Source organism: Eleutherodactylus coqui, chromosome 8 (genome assembly GCF_035609145.1).
Source record: "Eleutherodactylus coqui strain aEleCoq1 chromosome 8, aEleCoq1.hap1, whole genome shotgun sequence".
Taxonomy (NCBI): Eukaryota; Metazoa; Chordata; class Amphibia; order Anura; family Eleutherodactylidae; genus Eleutherodactylus; species Eleutherodactylus coqui.
In genome coordinates this window covers 129613527-129633836 of record NC_089844.1, presented here as the reverse complement: position 1 = coordinate 129633836, position 20310 = coordinate 129613527, and the positions used below count along the sequence as shown (strand labels likewise).

Below are 20310 nucleotides of genomic sequence, written 5' to 3'. Positions count from 1 at the left end.
GAGAGTGGGGGGGGGGGGGGAGGGAGAGAGAGAGGGCTCCCCCTGTTCCCCCCCCCGCTCTGCCACGCCTCCTGGTGCCCCCCGAATCTTTTCACCCGAGTACAGAAGTACTCGAAAATCACAGAGCTCGATCGAGTAATTACTCGAAACGAGTATATTCGCTCATCTCTAACTAATACCCATGCAGCCTCCTCAGGAGGCATGAAAGTCCATCTTTACATGTACCCTTTTTATAGTATGGTCCATTAACCCAAGCACCTGTAAAGCAGCTTATCTGGCTGAAGCCATAGTAACCCTTACCACTCCACATCAGGATGGAATGCTAATTTACTTGAAACACAGAATCAAAACCTGACATAATGGCTCCACCCAGTCCAAACTCGAAACAACAAAAATGGTGGGAGCAGTATTCATATCCCCAAAAAGCACAGGTATCCTAAGGCAGGAGTGACAAATACTGTATAGGTCAATACTACTATAATACAGCTATATGTGTCACTCCTGTCTTAGGATACCTGTGCTTTTTGGGGATATGAATACTGCTCCCACCATTTTTGTTGTTTCGAGTTTGGACTGGGTGGAGCCATTATGTCAGGTTTTGATTCTGTTTGTTACAAGTAAATGAGCATTCTTTCCTGATGTGGAGTGGTAAGGGTTAATAAGGTGCAGCCAGGTAAGCTCTTTTACAGGTGTTTGGGTTAATGGATCATCCTATAAAAAGGGGACATATAGTGCTAGCCAATGCCATCCATATGATCTAAGGAAGCTGTGTGTAATACAGTGCTATGTGTGGAGCACTACTAGAAGCATGTATTTTGAGGCTGTTTCCGCCTGGTTTTATGTACATTCCCTTTCTGGACCATCTATGGTATTTAGTACTGTTTATTGCTATGTTACCAACATCCGATTGTTCTAGACCGTTTGGCACTTTCCAGTTCTGATTATGCACTTGCCCTCTTTTCTACTAACTTTGGTTGTTACACTGTGCTGCTCTTGTTAGGCCGGCTACACAGGGCCGGAGCGGGCGCCTGCCTCCGGATTCCGCAGCAAATACCGCCCATAGCATGCTATGGAAAAGCGTTTTTTCTGCACGAGTGAAAATCTATTGCGGTTTTCAACTCGCGGAGGAAAAATTATAGCATGCTGTATTTGAGTACGGATTCCTTCCATTGAAGTTAATCGAAGCCGTCTGACCCACAGCCCATCCGCAATCAACATTGCAGACAGGTCGCGGATTCTGCATCATCGCCTAGCGACAGGCGCAGGGAAATCTGTACTGTGCATGTCTGATGGCTCGCCAGCCGGACCACCCGCAGTACTGAAAAAAGAAAATGATAGGTACGCGGGGTCACCCGCCGGGCACAGTGTCGGATCCCACATCTGGAAGCCGGGCTGCCCGTGTGCAGATGGATTTAGGGGGTTACATCAATCCTTGTATAGCTTCAAAATGTTTAAGTGTCTTTTGTAATGAGGGCACGTTTTATTTTCTAACTAAGGCCTCCTGCCCACGGGCGGAAATTCCGCGACAGGATTTCTCGTGGAATTTCTGCCTGTGCCCGCTGCCATAGGATTGCATTAGATAATTTGACGGATATTTGACCGTGTGAAAAATGTGCGCGGTAAGCACACAAATCGCGGCAGAGGCCCGCGCAGGAACGTCACCTCTGACGCGACGACCCTGCTCTGCGCATGTGCCGGCTGGGCGGCAGCTGGCACATAGCAGAGCGGAGGAGCCGGCCGAGCAGGTGAGCCATGGTGGTCACTGCAGGGGCACGGCTCGCATCCCGCTGCGAGAATTCTCGCAGCGGGATACGACCTGGCCGTCTGCAGGAGGCCTATCGGTTGTTTATTTTATTTTGGGTGCACAATGTTCTGGGGTTTTCTTTTCTTGGGATGCGCCTTCTTGTTGTGTTGTAGATTCCAATAGGTGATGAAATTGTTCTACAGCAATATTGGCCCTTGTGGACAGGAAGCTCTGTGCCACAAACTGAGGTCCTGACGCGTTCTGAACAACTAATGGGAAGGGGTCATTGATTCATTCTGACCTTCCATCAGCACGGTGCAACGGAAATCTGGATGCATCTGACCAGGTGATGTTCTTCCACTGCTCAGTGGTCCAATTTTTGTGTTCTTTTGCCCACTAGAGTTTCCCCTCTCTGTTTCCTGGACCACAATCAACCTGGAACTGGTTCACCCGTGCTGAGGAACGATGAGCTGTGTATTTGGACATGACAGTTGGAACACCAGTGCTACGTTCAACACCAATTTCCTTGATTGCAGTGCCTGTTCATCAGAACCATTCCTGACTCTCTCCTCTGACCCCTTTCAGCGACTAGTTGTTTACGTCCACAGGGCCCCTTTCGTTGAATGTTTGTTTTTCCTCGATCACACCATTCTCTGTGTACCCCCCACACCGTTATGAGTAAACCCCACAAGGTTGGCCGTGACATCCCAGCCGATGACCTTTGAAATCACTCAAATTTCTGGATTTTCCCATCTAATGTGGCTTCAAACTGAAACTGATCCACGGAAAACTTGACATGACTTTATGCTGCACTCCGGGGTTACGGGAGTGATATCCATACAGGGGTGCTCCAATCCTGACAGGCCGGGGCTCTAATAAAGTGGTCATTCAGTGTAAATGGCTACTGCTGTGTGAGTGGCAGCTTTACCATTCGGCTACATTGTGGCTTTCGGTTGTGGTTACATTGTAGGTTACCATGACTACTGTGAGACCACTAGCGGGAAATTAAGCAAGGACTACATGACAACTTGGATGGTATAACTTGCTGCCATGCAGCTTTAAGGCCGGCGTTACACGAACGGATGAGTATTTGCAAAAAAGGAACAATGCTTTTTTTTTTTTTTTTCACACGCATCGGCATCATTTACTTTACACTGGTGCATGGCAAAAAAAAAAGAACTGATTTGAAATGGCTAATTAGTGTAATGAGTTCCACATGTGCTTTTTTCCTGCGCAATTACAATGCTTCATCTCCTAGCGGTTTTTGTGCGCATTTGCGCATCCCCATTGACTTCTATGGGGACTTCAACAGGCTCTATTCACCCTGTATTGTGCGCACAAATACACTGGCATAAGGGTGTATTCACTATTCACCTAGGCGATATTCCCCCCCCCCCCCCACTCCTCCTTCCCATGCCAGTTCTGATTTTATGCAAATAAGGAAGATGGAACAATACCTCTGCAGCGCCACCTATTGGATGGCAGTATTCCTGCAAATCAATGCACAGGTCTATAGAGCAATGATTGGGGATTGATAGCCAAGGCAGAATCCATACAAAGACAGCTGTTTCGGGGATGGGGTTCGCCACTCATCAGAGTGCAGTAGGATCTTGGTTGGCTAGTGAGAGGCCTGTGAGGTGGGTCAGGAGGGGTATCATCTCTTCTCACCCGCGTCACAGGCCTCTCACTAGCTAAGCTAGGATCCTACTGCACACTGATGAGGGGCGAACACCCCGAATAAGCTGTCTGTGTATGGATTCTGGCTGGGCTTACAATTCCCAATCATTGCTCTACAGCCCAATATAACGGCTCCAGCTCTGAACTGAAGGCCTGCTGTCTGATTGTGAGCCGGTAGCCCTCATCGAACAGCTTTACGTGTTTTTTTGCGCCCGCTATGTTCCGCCTGTGAGGTCACGAGTCGCGATGTACCGCCCTTCACACTAATAAGATGTGGCCTCCGCGCAGCCCCATCCCATCTTCATGTCGCCGTGTAGCCCGAGTCTTGGGCCGCCTCACACAGTCGGAGGCATAGAACGCTGCGCGCCTCCTGCAGCTGCGAACCCGGACGCATGAGCGGGTGAACACGCAGGCGGACGTCGCAGTACTCCGTGGTTTTAGTTTATATTTCCCATGTCGTCGCTCAGCGGTGCTGCGTATACCCGCAGCCGTGTGTAATATATACGTGACAACAGAGAGTAACGGCCTGCATATATACGCGGCACGATAGAACGTATTGCGGTGTATTTTGCGGATTTGGCAATTCTTGACTCGCTGATGTGAGCGAAACGGCATGAGGCGATGCGATTGCTTGCGGTTCCGCGCAGCCCGCGGCCGTACGGGGGCCATGTAAGGCGCACTTCCAATATGGTGGTGTGAGGCCAGCCTGATATGACGTTATGTAGGGTTAATGCACTGTATTTACTAGGAAGCCATGAATGGGCAGTGAGGGGGGATGTGGTGCTGACGGGAACCCTCAGCTACAGGGGCCCCCGTGACAGCTGACAGCAGTGCACTGCTCTGTCGTGACATGTGACAGTCGCCGACTGAGAGCGGCCGCCGTGAGGTAACCGAGGCGGTCCCGGCTGGGCGGGGAGGAGGCCGGGCCTCACCGGCGGAGGAGGAGGCGGCTCCAGCACAGCCAGTCTCAGGGAACAAAGAGCCGGAGCTGGGGAGCGGTGCTCGGGACTGGACTACCGGGGGCTCCCGGGGCTGCGGGGGGACGGAGGGGACTGGTCCGCACAGCGGGGGATGGCCGGGAGCCGGTAGAGCAGGCCGCCGAGCCCGGACATGGCTGCCGCCATCTCGTACAGCCCGCCGTGGTGGGTGACCCTGCTGCACCGCCTGCCGCACCTCAGCCTCAAGTGGGAGCTGATCAGCGGGGACTTCCAGCCGGAGGACAGCGACTACCAGCAGGTGAGACACCTGACGGACCGGCGGGGGCCGCCATCTTATGCCGGGATATGGCTGCCGGGGGGCGATAGGCATGTAATATGCAGCCCGACCACATACATGTAATATACAGCGCTGGTAACATACATGTAATATGCAGCATGGCTACATACATGTGCAGCTGTCAGACGTGTAATATACAGCACTGGTGACATACATGTGCAGCTGTCGGACATACATGTACAGCTGTCAGACGTGTAATGTACGGCTCGGCTACATGCATACATGTACAGCTGCCCATATCTCAGTCCACCATGTAGTGTATGATGGATGTACACTACATCTCACGTGTTATTGTACATCACGGATACATCTGTCATACATACAGCTCTTATATCCCTCCCCCATACACAGTACGATCACACATGTATGTACATATCATCGTATGTACTGTTCATAAGGCAGTGCACTAATATCTATATGACATGAATGATTTGCAGCTATCATACATACATGTAGTGTACATCTGTCATACATACTATACATATGTGACCGTACACTACACACAGAATGTACGTGTGTCATACATGCAGTGTACATCTATTGTGTGTATGCTGCACATTACACATAGGAGACTCATGATTCCCTACATCAGTCCACCATACGTGTAGTGTACATCCATCACACATCTCATGTATGTACTGTACATCACTGGTACACCGGTCATACACGGCCGAGCACAGAATGCACCATACATAGTGGATGTCATGCATGTGCTGTATATAAATGGACCGTAGGTCAGCCATTAATACATGTACTGTACATCACGTAGGGGCAATATGTGTATGATGTATGCATGTAATGAGTGATGGATATATGTACTGTACATCACGTAGGGGCGATAGATGTATGATGTATGCATGTAATGAGTGATGGATATATGTACTGTACATCACGTAGGGGCAATATATGTATGATGTATGCATGTAATGAGTGATATATGTACTGTACATCAGCCATACCTAAATGTCCCGTTCATTAGTCATGTATCTATTTATGATGGACGCACAGATTAATGTATAGCACATGTATGGCTGTACATTACATGTATGTATAATATGACTGTCTGCTAGACATATGAATGATGTACAGTACCTATTATATATCCTACACACATGACTAATACATGTACTGTACATATGATGGACATGTCCTCCGCACTGTATATCACCCATACATGTATGATATATACATTAGACATTACATGTACTGTACAACCATATGTATACCTCATACATAGAACATGTCATACCAGTACTGTATATAGCACATCAAATACATGTGTACTGTGCATCATTCATACACCGAGCATACATCAGGCATTGCATACCTGTCATACATATAGCCGTGCGCATTATACATATGTGGCCCCTACAGGTGTCCTACATACAAGGCATGTAGAGCTGTCTTCCAGCTGTCACACATGTGCTGTATGTGTCATACGTGTCGTGTACATGAGTTATTACATACGTATATACTGGATTATGAGATAACGTCAGGTGAGGATACAGTAGGAGGGGCTCCTTTATACACCCAGCCTGGGAATATACCCTGCCTCGCCAGCAGGGGGGGCCCTACCTGCTGAGAGTCCATCCGCATAAGTAATCCTCCCCTTGTATAAATGACAGCTACAGTGTACTTGTGCACTACAAGTCCCAGCATGGTTATATGGAGATCCCCACTGCCAGAGACCCTCATCCCGGAGGCTGTGGGGGTCCCCTTTTTCCGTGTGTACCCTGGAATTGGTGCAGCAGGGCATTGTGGGAAGGGGTGCAGTCCTGTAATGGACTCCAGCAGAGCGTTCTGGTTCTTGAGAGCAGGCAGTGAGGAAGGGGTTAACGCGAGGACATCTGCTTTCCTGGTTAGTTTTGTTGGAAATCAGGGAGAGAAATGCTGCAGGCTAAAGGATGGGGGATGGGGATGATGAGGCTGAGGCACGGCCTCCCTGCCAGGGGCATCTACAATGCGGTTATCTGCCGTTCCCAAGGAGCTAAGCAGCATGGTGAAGGCAGCGCTGATCATCTGGGCCAGTGTGTGCTACTGTCTTCTGTTATCAGCCACTTGTATGCAGCTCTGCAGATATGTGGCCATCAGCCGGATGACTAGAGAGCCCCATGTTGGTCATCACAAGACGGCAATCCTCAAGGAGTCGGCAAGTCCCCTCCTATGTGACTGATGGGCACTGAGCGTGGCACCATATGCCTGAATGTGATGACTTGCTGACCCACTGGTAGAAATGAGCGCCGTTCCGGAGGTGAGCCGTGGATGACCTGTTCTAGTGCCGTCTGGCATTGGTGTACAAAAGCCGGAAAACGGATCGCGAGCTCTGCTTGCGCCAAAAAGTAGCTTTTCAATACATATACTGTTCTGCCCCCGAAAAGGGGTGTGGCTTGTCAGAAAGGGGGTGTGACCACGCGGACCACCAAAAACAGATCTGTATTATAGGAGAGGTCTACTCGCGCTCCCAGCCAGCATACGTTTGTGTGTGGGGGCTGATATGCCCCCGATATATGAAGTCGTACGCTCCCTTTCTGCTCCGTCCATCCGTGTAGTCGCTGGGCCCTCTGACTCTTCCTGATGGCCGTGCGCCCGCTCTCCTATAGAAGTCTATGGGAGACCATGTGGGGCCCTTTAAGACTCTTTTACATGGGCTGAATGTTCCTCCATCACTTGCCCCACAATCGGGCCTGTAAAAGGGACCAACACACAGGTAATCGTCCGCTGCCGTAAGCCGATTCTCGCCCGTGTAAGAGACAATGAAGCAGGTGCTGATTAATGTGCCTGCTAATTGGCACTCATTAGATTGGGCTCAGAATTCAGCTTAACCCTTAAGGTCCTCTTACACGGACAGATTCTTGGTGCGATGTAGAGGAGAATGAGGATTGGCGCTTGGCTGACGGCTGAACGATTATTAGCTTACCTCCCTGGTCACACCAACCCTGATCACTGCCTTTATACAGAGCGACTATCGCTCAGAAAATTCTTCAAACGAGCGGCGCGGACCAATCACTGTGCAGATTACCCGCAGCCGGCCACCAACCAGAATCTTGTTCGCCGTTCCGTTTCAGCCGGCATAAAGATCAGCGCCGACACGTACAGATGAAACGCTGATCGCTTAGTGAACGAGAACTGTGCAGTGTAAACACACCCGAGCGCCAACGAACGCGTGATGGCGTCACCAACTCAGGTGAGCGAGCCGGGCAAAAGCAGTCCGTTGTGGAGGCTATATGGGCGCATTAAAGGGCCGATGATGAGCCGGCGAGTGCGCTGAACCTCGTCTGTTAGCTCAAACCAGCATAAATCTGCTCTCTGATTGGCTGTGCATCTCGCCGTGTGAGCGGGGAACATCCGGTTTGGCTAAAAGTGCTTTCAGACATGGCGATATAGTTCTTACGAGCGAAAGTGAACGATAATCGGTCTAAACGGGAGGCAACGAGCGCTAATCGCTCAATTGTTGCTAATCGCGCGAAAATCCTCATTGTCTCGTTCACTCATATGAGGGTCGGCTCGTCTAAAAGGACCCTTAGGCTGCATTCACACGAATGTATATCGGCTCGGTTTTCACGCCGAGCCGATGTACGTCGTCCTCATCTGCAGAGGGGGGAGGATGGAAGAGCCAGGAGCAGGAACTAAGCTCCCGCCCTCTCTCTGCCTCCTCTCCGCCCCTCTGCACTATTTGCAATGAAAGGAGGCGGGGCTAAGTGCAAATAGTGCAGAGGGGCGGAGAGGAGGCAGAGAGGGGGGCGGGAGCTTAGTTCCTGCTCCTGGCTCTCTTCCAACCTCCTCCCCCCCCCCCCCCCAAACCCCCTCCCCTCCCTGCACACGAGGGCAACGTATATCGGCTCGGCGAAAAAAACGAGCCGATATACGTTCGTGGGAATGCAGCCCAAGGCCATTTAGACACGATTATCGCTCACATTAGTTATAACGATCAAAAGTGAGCGATGGTTTTGCTTTTAACCCTTTCCAATCCAATTTGTATCCTGGTTTTCCTAGGGGGCTTACTCTTTTTCTGTCGTTATACAATGGCGCTATCTGCTGGCTAAAGCCAGTACTGCATGAGGTGACACATTGGATAGGCTCCGACAGCAGAGAGGCTGGCAATATACAGTAAGAGAACCCTGACAGACATCTTCCAACATCAGAGCTGTACAGCCTTAAATCATAATGTCTTCAGAGGTCAGACAGTGGATTGGAAAGGGTTAAAGAAGGATGTTTTAACCTAATGAAAATTGTTGGACAATGGAGGCAGCGGCCGGGCGTTTCAGTCGCTGGGTTATCGCTGTGTGGCATTTGCATTAAATGATAGTATTTTTGTCATTGGAATGTAAATAATCTCTTGGTCATCCATGCCAAATTACATGTAGTTTTGTGTATTGACCTATTAATGACCTAAAATCTAGTAACGAAATCTGCGCGAATAATCCGTGAATCCGAGACCGCGGCACGTGCATTTTTAAAACAGTGAATTAATTTTTCACTGGTCTTGGTCTCTGCTTGCAGGGTAGGTCACACGGCCAACGGTGGAGCACTGGGTCGGCGTGTTAAAATCCCCCCCCCCTCTCGCAGCCAGCAATTCGCAGCATGCTGCAATTCTTCGCGGTCAGCCTATGTGTCAGATAGGCTGCCAGCGGAGATCCGTCTGCCCGCTCCTGCTCCTGGGCGGCAGTATCCGCTGTGGGATACCACAACGCCTGTGGACAGTCAGCCAAAATGGGACTTTAGTGTTCGTGTGTTTTAGGGGGTAAGCAGGCTTCTTTGGTGCCAGCTTATCTCTTGGGGAACAAAAGGACTGGGCGTTGAAATTCAATGTCGCCCATCCTACTTTTGCCCCCATACATGTCGGAGAGGTGACCATGTTTGGTGACCATGTGGAGTTTCTTCCGCAATCAGATACTGAACACGTGAAGGTAGTCAGGGTCACACTCAGTGGATTCCGATGCCGATCTGCTGCTTAGGCCTCCTTCCCACGAACGGATTTCCGCCGCGTAATACGCGGCGAAAATCCGCTGCGTTGCACGCAGCTATTAGGTTCTATTGAACCTAATAGCTCCATGCTCACGATGCGTAATTCCACCGCGGAATTACGCACCGCGATTTCTCCCGTCCTCACCCGCAGCATGCTCTATTTTCTGCGGGTGAGGACGGGCTGTACGCACTGACGGCTTCCATTGCAGTCAATGGAAGCCGTCCATTCACGCTATCTCCCGCTGTAACCAGCGGGAGATAGCGTGAAAAAACGCTTTCCCGCCCACCGCCGAGCGTCATATGACGCCAAATGACGCGGTCCGGCCGCGTCACGTGACACGGCTGGTGACGCGAGAGCGGTGGGCGGTGACGAGCGGTGACGAGCGGTGACGCGGCGGTGGTGGGCGGGGAAGCGATTTCACGCTATCTCCCGCAGGTAAGTATAGGGGCTCTGGGGGGCGCCGTGACGGGCTTCACAGCGGAATATTACGCTGCGGAGCCCGTCACGCTCGTGGGAAGGAGGCCTTAATCTGTAAGAAGCTGCAGTCTTTCCGCTGTGTGTGAACGCTGCCTATATTAGGCCATGGCTGGGTATTTGACCCTTATAAATTCTGGCATGCAATGCCCTCCTAAGAAGTCACCCGCGTGCCCGCAGTTCTGTGCATGCGGGTGGGGTCTGCACAGTCCTTCAAGAGTAGGTGTGTGGGGGAGGGGGCAGGTTGTCCGGCTCCTTGGTTTTGGGACAGTATTTCCGATTGCTTATATGGCACCAAGAGGTTCCGCAGCGCTGTATGCTGGCTGTAATCGGACCGGTGGCTCGTACCCCACATTCTGATTTCCCTATCTTTCGCACAGACTTTTCCTCCTCATCTGCTTTCCAGAATCCACTTTCAAATATCCTATTAAGGACTTTGTCGTTGGGGGAGGGGGGTCTTCACCGCCCGAGAGGAGAGCAGCTGCAGGAGCGCTGGCAGTGTGTTTGCACTCTGGAGGACCTGACGTGTTTACCCATTACAAGGACTGACATCCATTGCACCAAGAATTGTGTAATACTTTGTTTCTCCTCTGGAGGTGCTGTAGGGGAATTGGATACTAGCTAAAAAGTGTCTGGTTGCTGGAGACCTGGGCAGTGATCCTCCAACGGGGACTGTTAAACACGTGACAGTCCATAGTAAAGCTTCCCCTTTAATTAAAGACTGAAGCTGATAAGCTCAGAACGGTTCGGCTGTAGCCAGATTTATGGGTAGAGGTTTGCCATAGTTGTCCATCAAAGCCCTGATTGGCTGTTTTCGGCCTTGTGTGGGCACTTCAGGGTTAAGCTTTATGTGGGCATTTATGGTTTTGTTTGCAAACCAGAAAATTGTCATGTTGACTTAATGTGGTGGCCGCAGAAAGCGGTGACAGGCCAAGGCTGTAATCTGCGAGCAGTAAACAAGGTGACGGCGGGTCCTGATCAAGCACACGCTCCGGTGACGACTGGTCTGCTCCGATGGCTGCTTCCTCCGTGACAAAGATCCGATAGAGAGAGGCAGAATGCGGAGAAGATCCTCCTGCCGGACCCGGAGCCGAAGATCTGCAGCGCTGGCATCCAACCCAACCGAGGACAACAGCTGCACGGAGTTGGCGCTAGGATGGATGGATGTGCGGTGCCGTTAGATTGTGGGCACCATCAGTGGCAGGGACAATCTCTGTACAAAAGTGCAGAATATGTTGGTGCCATATAAGCAGCCGAAGCTCACCTGAAGCAGACTGGTTGCTAGGGGTGCGCGGTCTGTCAAATATTCTTCTTAAACGCTGTTTCCCTAGCAACCATTCTTTCAAATGACTCAACATGGTCAGTTCCACTGGATCAGTACGATTCTGACAGCAGGTATATTGGGATATATTCACACATAGCAGAAGTGGTGCGGACCCACAGCTCATTTCACCTTTTCAATAGGAGTGAACACTGCTGTGGATCTGCAGCAAAATCTGCTCCATTCCGCTATGTATGAATGTACCCTTAAAGGGGTTGTCCTGTCCCACCCCCTTTAATTTAGTTATTTCTTTTAACTTGCTTAGGGGGTTGGAAAAGCATGAGACGATGTACTCTCCACAACCCGTTCCCCTCAGCTTCAGTCCCGCTGGTCCCCTGCTGATCTCTGCTTCCAGCTGCTGACATCACTGATATCAGGGACATGTGACCACTGCAGACAGTCATTGGATCGCTTCGGCTAGCTGCAGCGATCACGCGATCTGTTGTCGTGTAGAGGGCATCAGCGGATGGAAAGACATAAGACATATCTACATCACTCTGCGAAAGCTTCAGAATTCATTTTTTTGGGAGGCTGGATAATCCCTTTAAGACAGCCATACGCATTTGATGGCCATGGAGTGACAACTCTCTCTGAGCTCAACACACGCGCATGCTTGACCAGCCCTTCTTTTCCCTGACGTCTGCTCTAGGGGGCCTATTTTGCCACCCCCTACATCCAACTTGACTGACTAAAATGGCTTGTAATCCCTGTTGCAGTGATCAGATGCTTATCTCTCTCTCTCTTCTTTTTTTTGCATCTGAGGCTCCCATCTTGAGATATCGCCACCGAAGATCTTCTTCACCATATGCAAATTAGTAGTGGTCCATCCGATGGGCGGTCGACATCTGCAAGCGCTCTCCCTGCCTCTTAAACACAAACACACCCCCCTACGTTGGTGAATAACCTCTCCGGCTCTGCTTACTGGAGACGTCACGTGTTCCAACTAACGTGTGTGCGCCGCACTGAGGGATCGGGTGCAGGCATGGGATGTTGTTCCTCCCAAGGGGACCTGATTCCTCAGTGTGGTGCACGACGTCCCCAGTAGGCGGAGCTGGAGATGTCCTTGACCGACGTTGGTGGTGTGTTTGGGTTGAAGAGGCAGGGAGAGAGCCCAGACCGCTAGCAGAGGTGGACCACCATCAGATGGTCCACCACTAATTTGCATACAGTGGGGAAGGCACTTTGGCGGAGATATCTCAGGAGGGGAGCCTGAACTGAAACCATAAGATGCTTCTGCCTCCTTCGTTCAGACACACATACTTAGATATACAGTGTTAATGGGACTAACATGACGGACTTCCTCTAGTCCCGGCCTTCATGGACTGTACAGGGACTAGTATGGATGTGACTGCAGCAATTAAACCAGTTCTTCGCTGCTTGAAAGCTTCTGCTCTCATTGGAAAGGTTTGCCTTGTCAGTGCTGGCGGGTTGTGTGCAGATTGGCAGCGCTGTGGCGTTTGGTGGGGCATCGGGCTGCGCACCTCGCACACAATGTGGATTGCCTTCCAGATGTGCTATTCTTCCAGTTACCTTGGGAACTGCTGCCATGTCTCTTTGGGGAGCTGCTTTCTGCCTTTGTGATGTTTAGATTTGCTCTTTTGAAGCGGTTACGTCATCTCCTATTCCTGCGCTGGCCTGTCTGATAATACACAGAGCAGAGAAATAATCCCGTATACATTGGACAGCGTTTCCTTCTACAGGCAAAACCTCCCGAGTCCCCGTGCTTAGTGTCAGCTGTGACGGGTGGGGTCTGACGCCCCCCCATCCTGGCTGAAGGGGCTGCGTTGCTGCTGCTCGATCAGTGGGGTGTCGGAGGCAGACCAGCACTCAGCTGATAGGATGGCCTAAGGATGCCTTTACACAGGACAACCAGCAGTCCCAGTGTCTGCAGCTCCTGGGCCAGAGATCTCTTCCACAGCCCCCATTCACAGGAGTCGTTTATAGCGGAGCACGTGACCAGCTCCGGCCAGTCAGACAGCAAACAAAAGAGAAAATTGCGCTGCCCATCTTTAACGGAACTGGGAGGCGGCGGATCAGAGGGCCAGCAAAGAACTGCTGCTAAAATACCTTCTGGGCCAGGAACAGCATTTTAGCCAAAAACTGGAGCGTCACATTTTTTTTCCAGTCCTTTTTAAGGTGCCTTCACGCACTTGGATAATGCAGGGGACTTGACTAATTTCGGTTGTGTCTTATGATCACTTTATAGTTTACATACCAATGGCCGACCTCTGTGGACTTCATCTTCATGTGTGCTACAGATTTACACTGATGGCTGTGTGTAAGTGCAGTTGCGCCATAGTCTGCTGTGTGATGGCTCGCTTCTGGCCAATGTGGCTGCAATTAAAATTCTTTGCAGTGTCTGTGGCAATAAGCCTTCGTTGTGTCTCATTATAGGCGATCTGACTAGCTGCCTATATGGCCCTGGAACTGTATACAGAGGATGCACAACATGGCCGAAGTCTGAAACAGTAGTGTCACTCCTGGGAGCTCTACCGGCAGCGTTTCCACAATGTGAATGCAGAGGAGAACTTGTCCAATATTGGACACTACTGTGGAAAAGTGCAGAAAAATTGCTGCAAAATAAGAATGCTTTCAAAAGTCGAAGGCGTCGGATTCCATAATAATTCTACCGAAGGACAACAACCCCCATCATCCAACCAATGTCACTAAGAACTATGCTCACTCACCTTCTTGGTGCTCTCCCTAATGAGTGATGTTACCCCTCCCGACCCACCTCACAGGCCTCTCGCTAGCCAAGCCAGGATCCTACTGCACACTGATGAGAGGCAAACACCCTGAAACAGCTGTCTGTGTATGGATTCTGGTTTGGTTTTAAATTCCCAATCATTGCTCTACAGACCTAAATTAAGGGTCAAGCATTGATTTGATGAAATGCTGCCATCCAATAGGTGGCGCTGCAGAGGTATTGTTCCATCTTCCTTAATTGCATATTACCGAGAGGAGCATGAATAGCCCTATACGTCTCCTCACTCACCTTCTTGGTGTTGTCTCTGAGGACTGATGTTACCCCTCCCGAACTATCTTCAGTGTAAAGGAGTCCTGGCAGTGATGATATTGCGCCACAGAGCTCTGGTCTCGTCATTGGTATTGGTGTAATATGTCTCCACCAGAACTGTGGGCGTGACTGAGTGGAGCTAAAGGTAACGCCCAGTTCATGCCCACAGCTCCCGATTTGGTTGTGGGACGCATACGCCTTCACCGAGCTGGTGATTTACATAGATCGCGGCATGTAAGGGGTTAACAGCAGAGGGGGGGGGGGGGGGAACTGCTCCGATGCACTTACAAGCTGATGCAACAGGAGGCCGGCTCTGACTGACAGCTGACTCTACCGCTGCTGGAGCTCGTCAATGTCGGGGCTGATGGCAAAGCAGGACGCCTGTATCTGGCATCCCGTTGCCATGACAACCTGTCGGGCCTCTGCAGTTTGTTCTGTGGGTTTTTTTTAATCACTGGGATCCGATGACAAAAAACATAGATCGCAGCATGTAAGCGGTTACCGGCGTCCCTATGATGCACCGAGCTCTCGGCAGCTCAGTCAAGCTGGGTGTGCTGCAGCCAGCCGGGAGCTGTGGGCATTACCCTCTAGCTCAACTCCCGCATTCTCACGGGTCCGGTGTCAACATAATGCCTCCCTGCTGCGTCCCTTCAAAAACTGTGTGCGAGTGTACCGAGAGGAACTGATGCTGTTTTGAAGGCAAAGGGCAATCAAATATTGATTAGCTTTAGGCTGGGCTCACATAGGTGTTTTGTGTATTGTGAGAGATTTGCACAGTCATGTGAGCCCGGCCTTAGATTTCTCTTTTGTTATTTAGTTTTCTTTAATTAGTAAAATGCAACGTGAATAATCACTTCTATTTTTTGAGAGAATTCTTAGTTTGCAGCATATTTCCTACATCCGCCTAAAAGTTCTGCACAGTACTGTATCCCTTGCGCCCGGGGTAATAGTCAGCGCCCCGAGGCCAGGAGACTGGTGACTCGGGTTTTGTGGCCCTGCTGGCGCTCCTCGCTGGGCTGCGGTACGGGATTCTCCCCCCTGCATTGTCTGTCTTTGGGATGGGGGATTTTCTGTGGGAAAGGGAAGCAGAAAATCCGCGAATAGAGCCTTGGGGACTTCATCGTGTCTTCCCCACATGGCGGCAGCAAATATAGGTGTTTTGCTTTATATAATACCTGGATCTGGACTAGTTTAGCGTCGGCCATAGACAATTGCGTTATGTTCTAGGCTTATGAAAATGCATCGGTAGTGGGGATTCTTGAATGGGTTTTCCCTACAATCCCCCAACATTTTTCTGATTGAAGTGACCGTGATGGTTGTTAATGTTCCTCCCCAATTATCAGGGATCTCTGAAATACACGCGCCCAACAAGAGCTCGATGAGACCAGCTAGTTACCTACCGTAGGACCCTATTCCATGGGCTAATGATCGTGACCCGTAAAACAGGGCAGAGATCAGCCGACAAGTGAGAAAACTCTTGTTCATTGGATCTTTTCTGCAGCTACAGATCTTATCGTTCACGGCAGCACATCTCCCCATGTGAACCGAAACGCGCCGCCTGCATCGATGACCGTGAATGAGGGGTGAGCTGTCATCCATCCCCACAGTCTGAATCGCCCTGTGCAAAACAGGAGGTAAATGAATGCCGATCTCAATGATTGGCGCAAAGCAAATGCCTGATGCCAGCCTGTGTGAATGAGCCCTTTCCTACGGGCCCACCAGACATTTGACTGCAGTATGTAACCGCAAGGACTCTGTTTCCCATCGTCTGCGCTGACTGACCTGGACCACGTGAAGCGCCTCACATTCCCCTTCCCCGTGAAGCTCCTGGCTGGTTTGTAGTCACAGATGAGCATGATTGTATTTTGGCTCGTTTGACCAAACTGGAATCCAGCAAAGAAAATCTGTTTTCATTTAACATGGCAGAAAAATTTGGAGGCGATTACCGTAAATTTACAGAAAAATCTGGCCACAATATGTTGCGGGGTCTGCTTGTCGGATTCTACAATTACGCTCCAGCTATAAAGTGTTCACCGCTTGGCCCCGTTGGTCTCTTCCAGCTCTGTGCGAGGAGTAAGGTGACCGCCGTCGTTGGTATCTGCTAGTAGTGGTGACTATCCCCGCGTGGAGCGCGTCTATCTCTAATTACTAGGTTTCCAACTTGTAATATTTGTCCCCAGTTATATGGCGTCACCCTGAGGTTGGATTGTTTTCTTTCGCAGTCGTGGCGTTGAACCCAAAGGGGAGAGATCGGGAAGAAGTGTGGTGAGCGGAGAGTCAGTCTGTTCTACAGCAAGCAGGACTTCTGTGACCACCGATGATTGCTTCTTGGACAGGAAGACAAATGGTTCTCGCATGGCCTGACCTACCCCAGCCTCCCACTACAGAAAGGAAATAGATTTTGCATGGGTCAATATGATATTAAAGGGGTTGTGGAGATGGAAAATTAATTGTCAAACACCCTACTGGGAGTCTTCTCGTTACCAGACAACATCTTCAATAGGGCTGTCAGGATCCAGCGCTGTGGTCCTGCTGTGGTCCCGGCATCTCTTGCGACAGCTAACATCACTGGAAGTCAGAAAAACTGCACATGACGGCATATCGGGTGCAAAAATCTTTTTTTTTTCTTCCTCCATAACCTGCAACCTTTCGACCGCAAAGGTCTTTGTCAACCATGCGGCCGAAACGTCTTGCACCTCATATGCGGTCCCATGACCTTGTTTTGTTATTGAGGAGCCGTGGAGTCTGGATCCTCGTAACTCTGCACTTGAGCCGTTACAGACCCGACTGGTTGTGCTGCTAATAAATTTGTGTTTTGATTGGTTGGTCGCTGGGAGTCAGGTGACAACTGCCACCAATCGGAGGCAAGAGTTTGGGAACATGGCACTGCAGCAGTCACCTAACTTGACCCTGGTAATGTCAGCTGTCACAAGAAAGGCCGGGCCTTCAGCAAGGCTGCAGCGGTGGATTCTGGCAGCGGAGGGATAAGTATAGCTAGGTTTTTATAATTTTGCTACAGTCGGCCCTAGTGAAAAGATGGTGTTAGGTAACTGGACGACCCCTTTAATAGAGGTTTTTTTTGTCCACTTCAGGACCCTCATCTGTGTGCAGAAGCGGAGAGTGACCACAGAGTGTCTCTCACACTGGAGGACCCACCATGTCTGTGTGTTACATGGACATCCATTTAATTTTAATCCAAGCTCTGTAATGCTGACTTTCCCCTGTGGTGGCGCTGCAGGAGAATTGAACACTTGTTACCAGCTCTCCGCATAGCGTACTACCCAAACCTGGGGGTCCCAGTGTCCGGGCCCCCTGTGGTCAGCTCTTTAAGAGCTCTTTAATTGCCAATACAATCAACAACATAGGCCGTTCGATCAAAAGGACTTTACACTGGAGGAGGATCGCCGAGGTGAATGAACCCTTATTGTTTGCAACCATTTTGTGGTGGTTTCCAGATCTGTCATCGACTCTTGTAGATTTTTTTGATTTTTTTTTTTTAAATTTTATTTATTTTTTTATGTGTGCTTAAGACGATTCCTGGCCCGCAGTCACTTTATTTTCTCTTTTTCAATTCCCAGAACCCCCCCCCCTCCTTTTTTTTTTTTTTTTTTTTTTAAAGCCTGTAGTCACGGGGGCCAGTGTGATGTAGGCCAGGGAAAAACTGGACTTGTGATTTCACTGCTACTTTCTTGCATGTGTGATGCGTTTCTGTGATAAGCGTACGTTTTGCATCAGATCGACATCTGTTTTTCGCGTCTCTTGTGAAAAATGCTGGTAAAATGCTTTAAAAGCACATCACAGTCAAGTGCAAATGGCACGTCCTAGGATTATTGTGCTTTTTATTCACTATCCCCTGAACTTGGACTATCAAGCTGAGAGAAAAATAAATTGCTCATGTGAATTAACCTAAACAAATGAAGGAATTCTTCTCTGCCGGTTCTGTTCAATTCGGATTCTAATTTCCGCAGGAGTATCGCCCATGTGAACACGCCATATGTAGTGTTTCTGCATTCACCGCAGGTTTGCAGCGCTTTCGTGCCCCCTATCGTTGCTCTTTCAGGGTTGTAGGGCTTTCGGGCCCCCTATCGTTGCTCTTTCAGGGTTGTAGGGCTTTCGAGCCCCCTATCGTTACTCTTTCAGGCCCATGTGATTGGGAACTACTGAACGATCGCCACGTAACGACTGAACAATGATTTTTATGTCTGCGGAAAATGATCGTACGGAATATCCCTCATTTATTGCTCATGTTTTTATGGAATGATTAGCCTTCAGATTCGATCGATCTAAAGATTTTTCTGAAGAATAATCGTTCCGTGTAAAAAGGCCCCTAGAGGACGCATTATCGCAACTACTCCCCTCGCTGATCTCTGCTGCTCCAACTAGTATCCTACACGCCTGGATTATATGCGGTATCCTCGCTGTGATCTCCTACACGTCGTCGTCCTTCATCCCCCATCCAGGATTGTTCTCCAGATCCTGCGTCTAGAGGAAAGTTTAATTTGCGTAACGATCCAGATAAATCTTTAGGAAACTGGTTCCAGTATCTGACACAAAGAACGGAGAGAGAAGTATCGATTGTGTAATTGACTTGTGTTTATGGTTTCTCATTTAGCAGATAAACATTTACTGGCGGGATAATGAATAGGATTGATTAGCATTCACCTGTTATGGGAGTTTCTAGGTAATACCGAGCTAATTGTATACCTGCGTCCATAGTATAGGTGGAGATGGCGCTAAATATGAAGCGGAACCGTATGAAGATACTCTTAAGGAAACCAAGGCCTAGAAACAAATGATACAAATACAATGTTATTCAGACTGCAGGGTTGTCTGCAGGTTCCTGAAACGGCCTTATGGAAATCCTACAAAGAATGCAGGTTACAGGGTCGTCCTGTTATATCACCCAGCTTCATTGTCTGCCACTCGCCCATACAGAAGGACTTGCAGTATACTTATAAGACGCAACGATTATCGTTCAAACAAGCGAAAGTTAATGATTACACTGAGCAACACAATGTTTGTAACCGATAAGCAAATAGGCGGCTTAGAGTAACTTTAGTGCGCTGAATTCAATTATATCAGTTGTTTTCTGCCGTGTAAGGTTTTCCAATTATAGGGAATAATGTAATCCAGCATAGAAATCTGCCTCTACAATTAATCCAGTCGGCTCGGCATTAACCTTGCTTAATAAAAAGAAAAACAAAAGTGATTGCGCAACTATTTCGCAATCACTGTTACACACCACATGCTGCCTGAACACTATAAGGGTAGGTTTATGTAACATATAGGGTATGTTTCCTTGTGGCGGAAACACTGCGGATCATCCACCAGTAAGTTGTAATTGATGAACTGTGTTTTCACAGGTCAGTGGTTAGACTAATCAAAATCATATAACAAAAAAACATGTTTGGTATCGCTGCGTCCGTAAAAGTCCGACCTATCAAAGTAATGCAATATTTACCCCGCACGGTAAACGTCGTCCAAAAGAAAAAATAAATTAAGAACTAGAATTAAATAAATGCGCTTTCTTTCAGTCATTCTGTTGCCAAGTAAAAAATGCAATAAAAAAAAACGATCAAAAAGTCGTACGTATTCCGAAATGGTTCTAACGCAAACTACAGGACGTCCCGCAAGAAATGAGCCTCTGCACAACTATGTGGACAGGAAAATAAAGTTATTACGCGCAGAAGATGGCAGAAGAAAATAATTTAAAAAAAAAATGTATTTGGAAAAAAATATAAGTACTACAGCAAAAAAACCCAAAAAACTAAGTTTGGTATCGTAGTAATCATAGTGACCCATAGAATAAAGTTATCATGTCATTTTTGTTGATTTGG

The 20310-nt window shown here is 49.2% G+C and overlaps 1 protein-coding gene across 2 annotated transcripts in view; it reads left to right on the top strand.

The window, feature by feature from the left end:
• Nucleotides 1-4379: 4379 nt before the first annotated feature.
• Nucleotides 4380-20310, top strand: part of TTYH3 (tweety family member 3) — a 105268-nt gene continuing 89337 nt past the window's right edge. Inside the window, exon 1 of one of the 2 annotated variants that reach the window (XM_066576403.1) lies at nt 4380-4657. In XM_066576403.1, coding sequence (XP_066432500.1) covers nt 4532-4657 — 126 coding nt within the window. In that variant the 5' untranslated portion in view covers nt 4380-4531. The remainder of the gene's footprint in view (nt 4658-20310) is intronic. The other variant, XM_066576402.1, reaches the window with a different exon arrangement.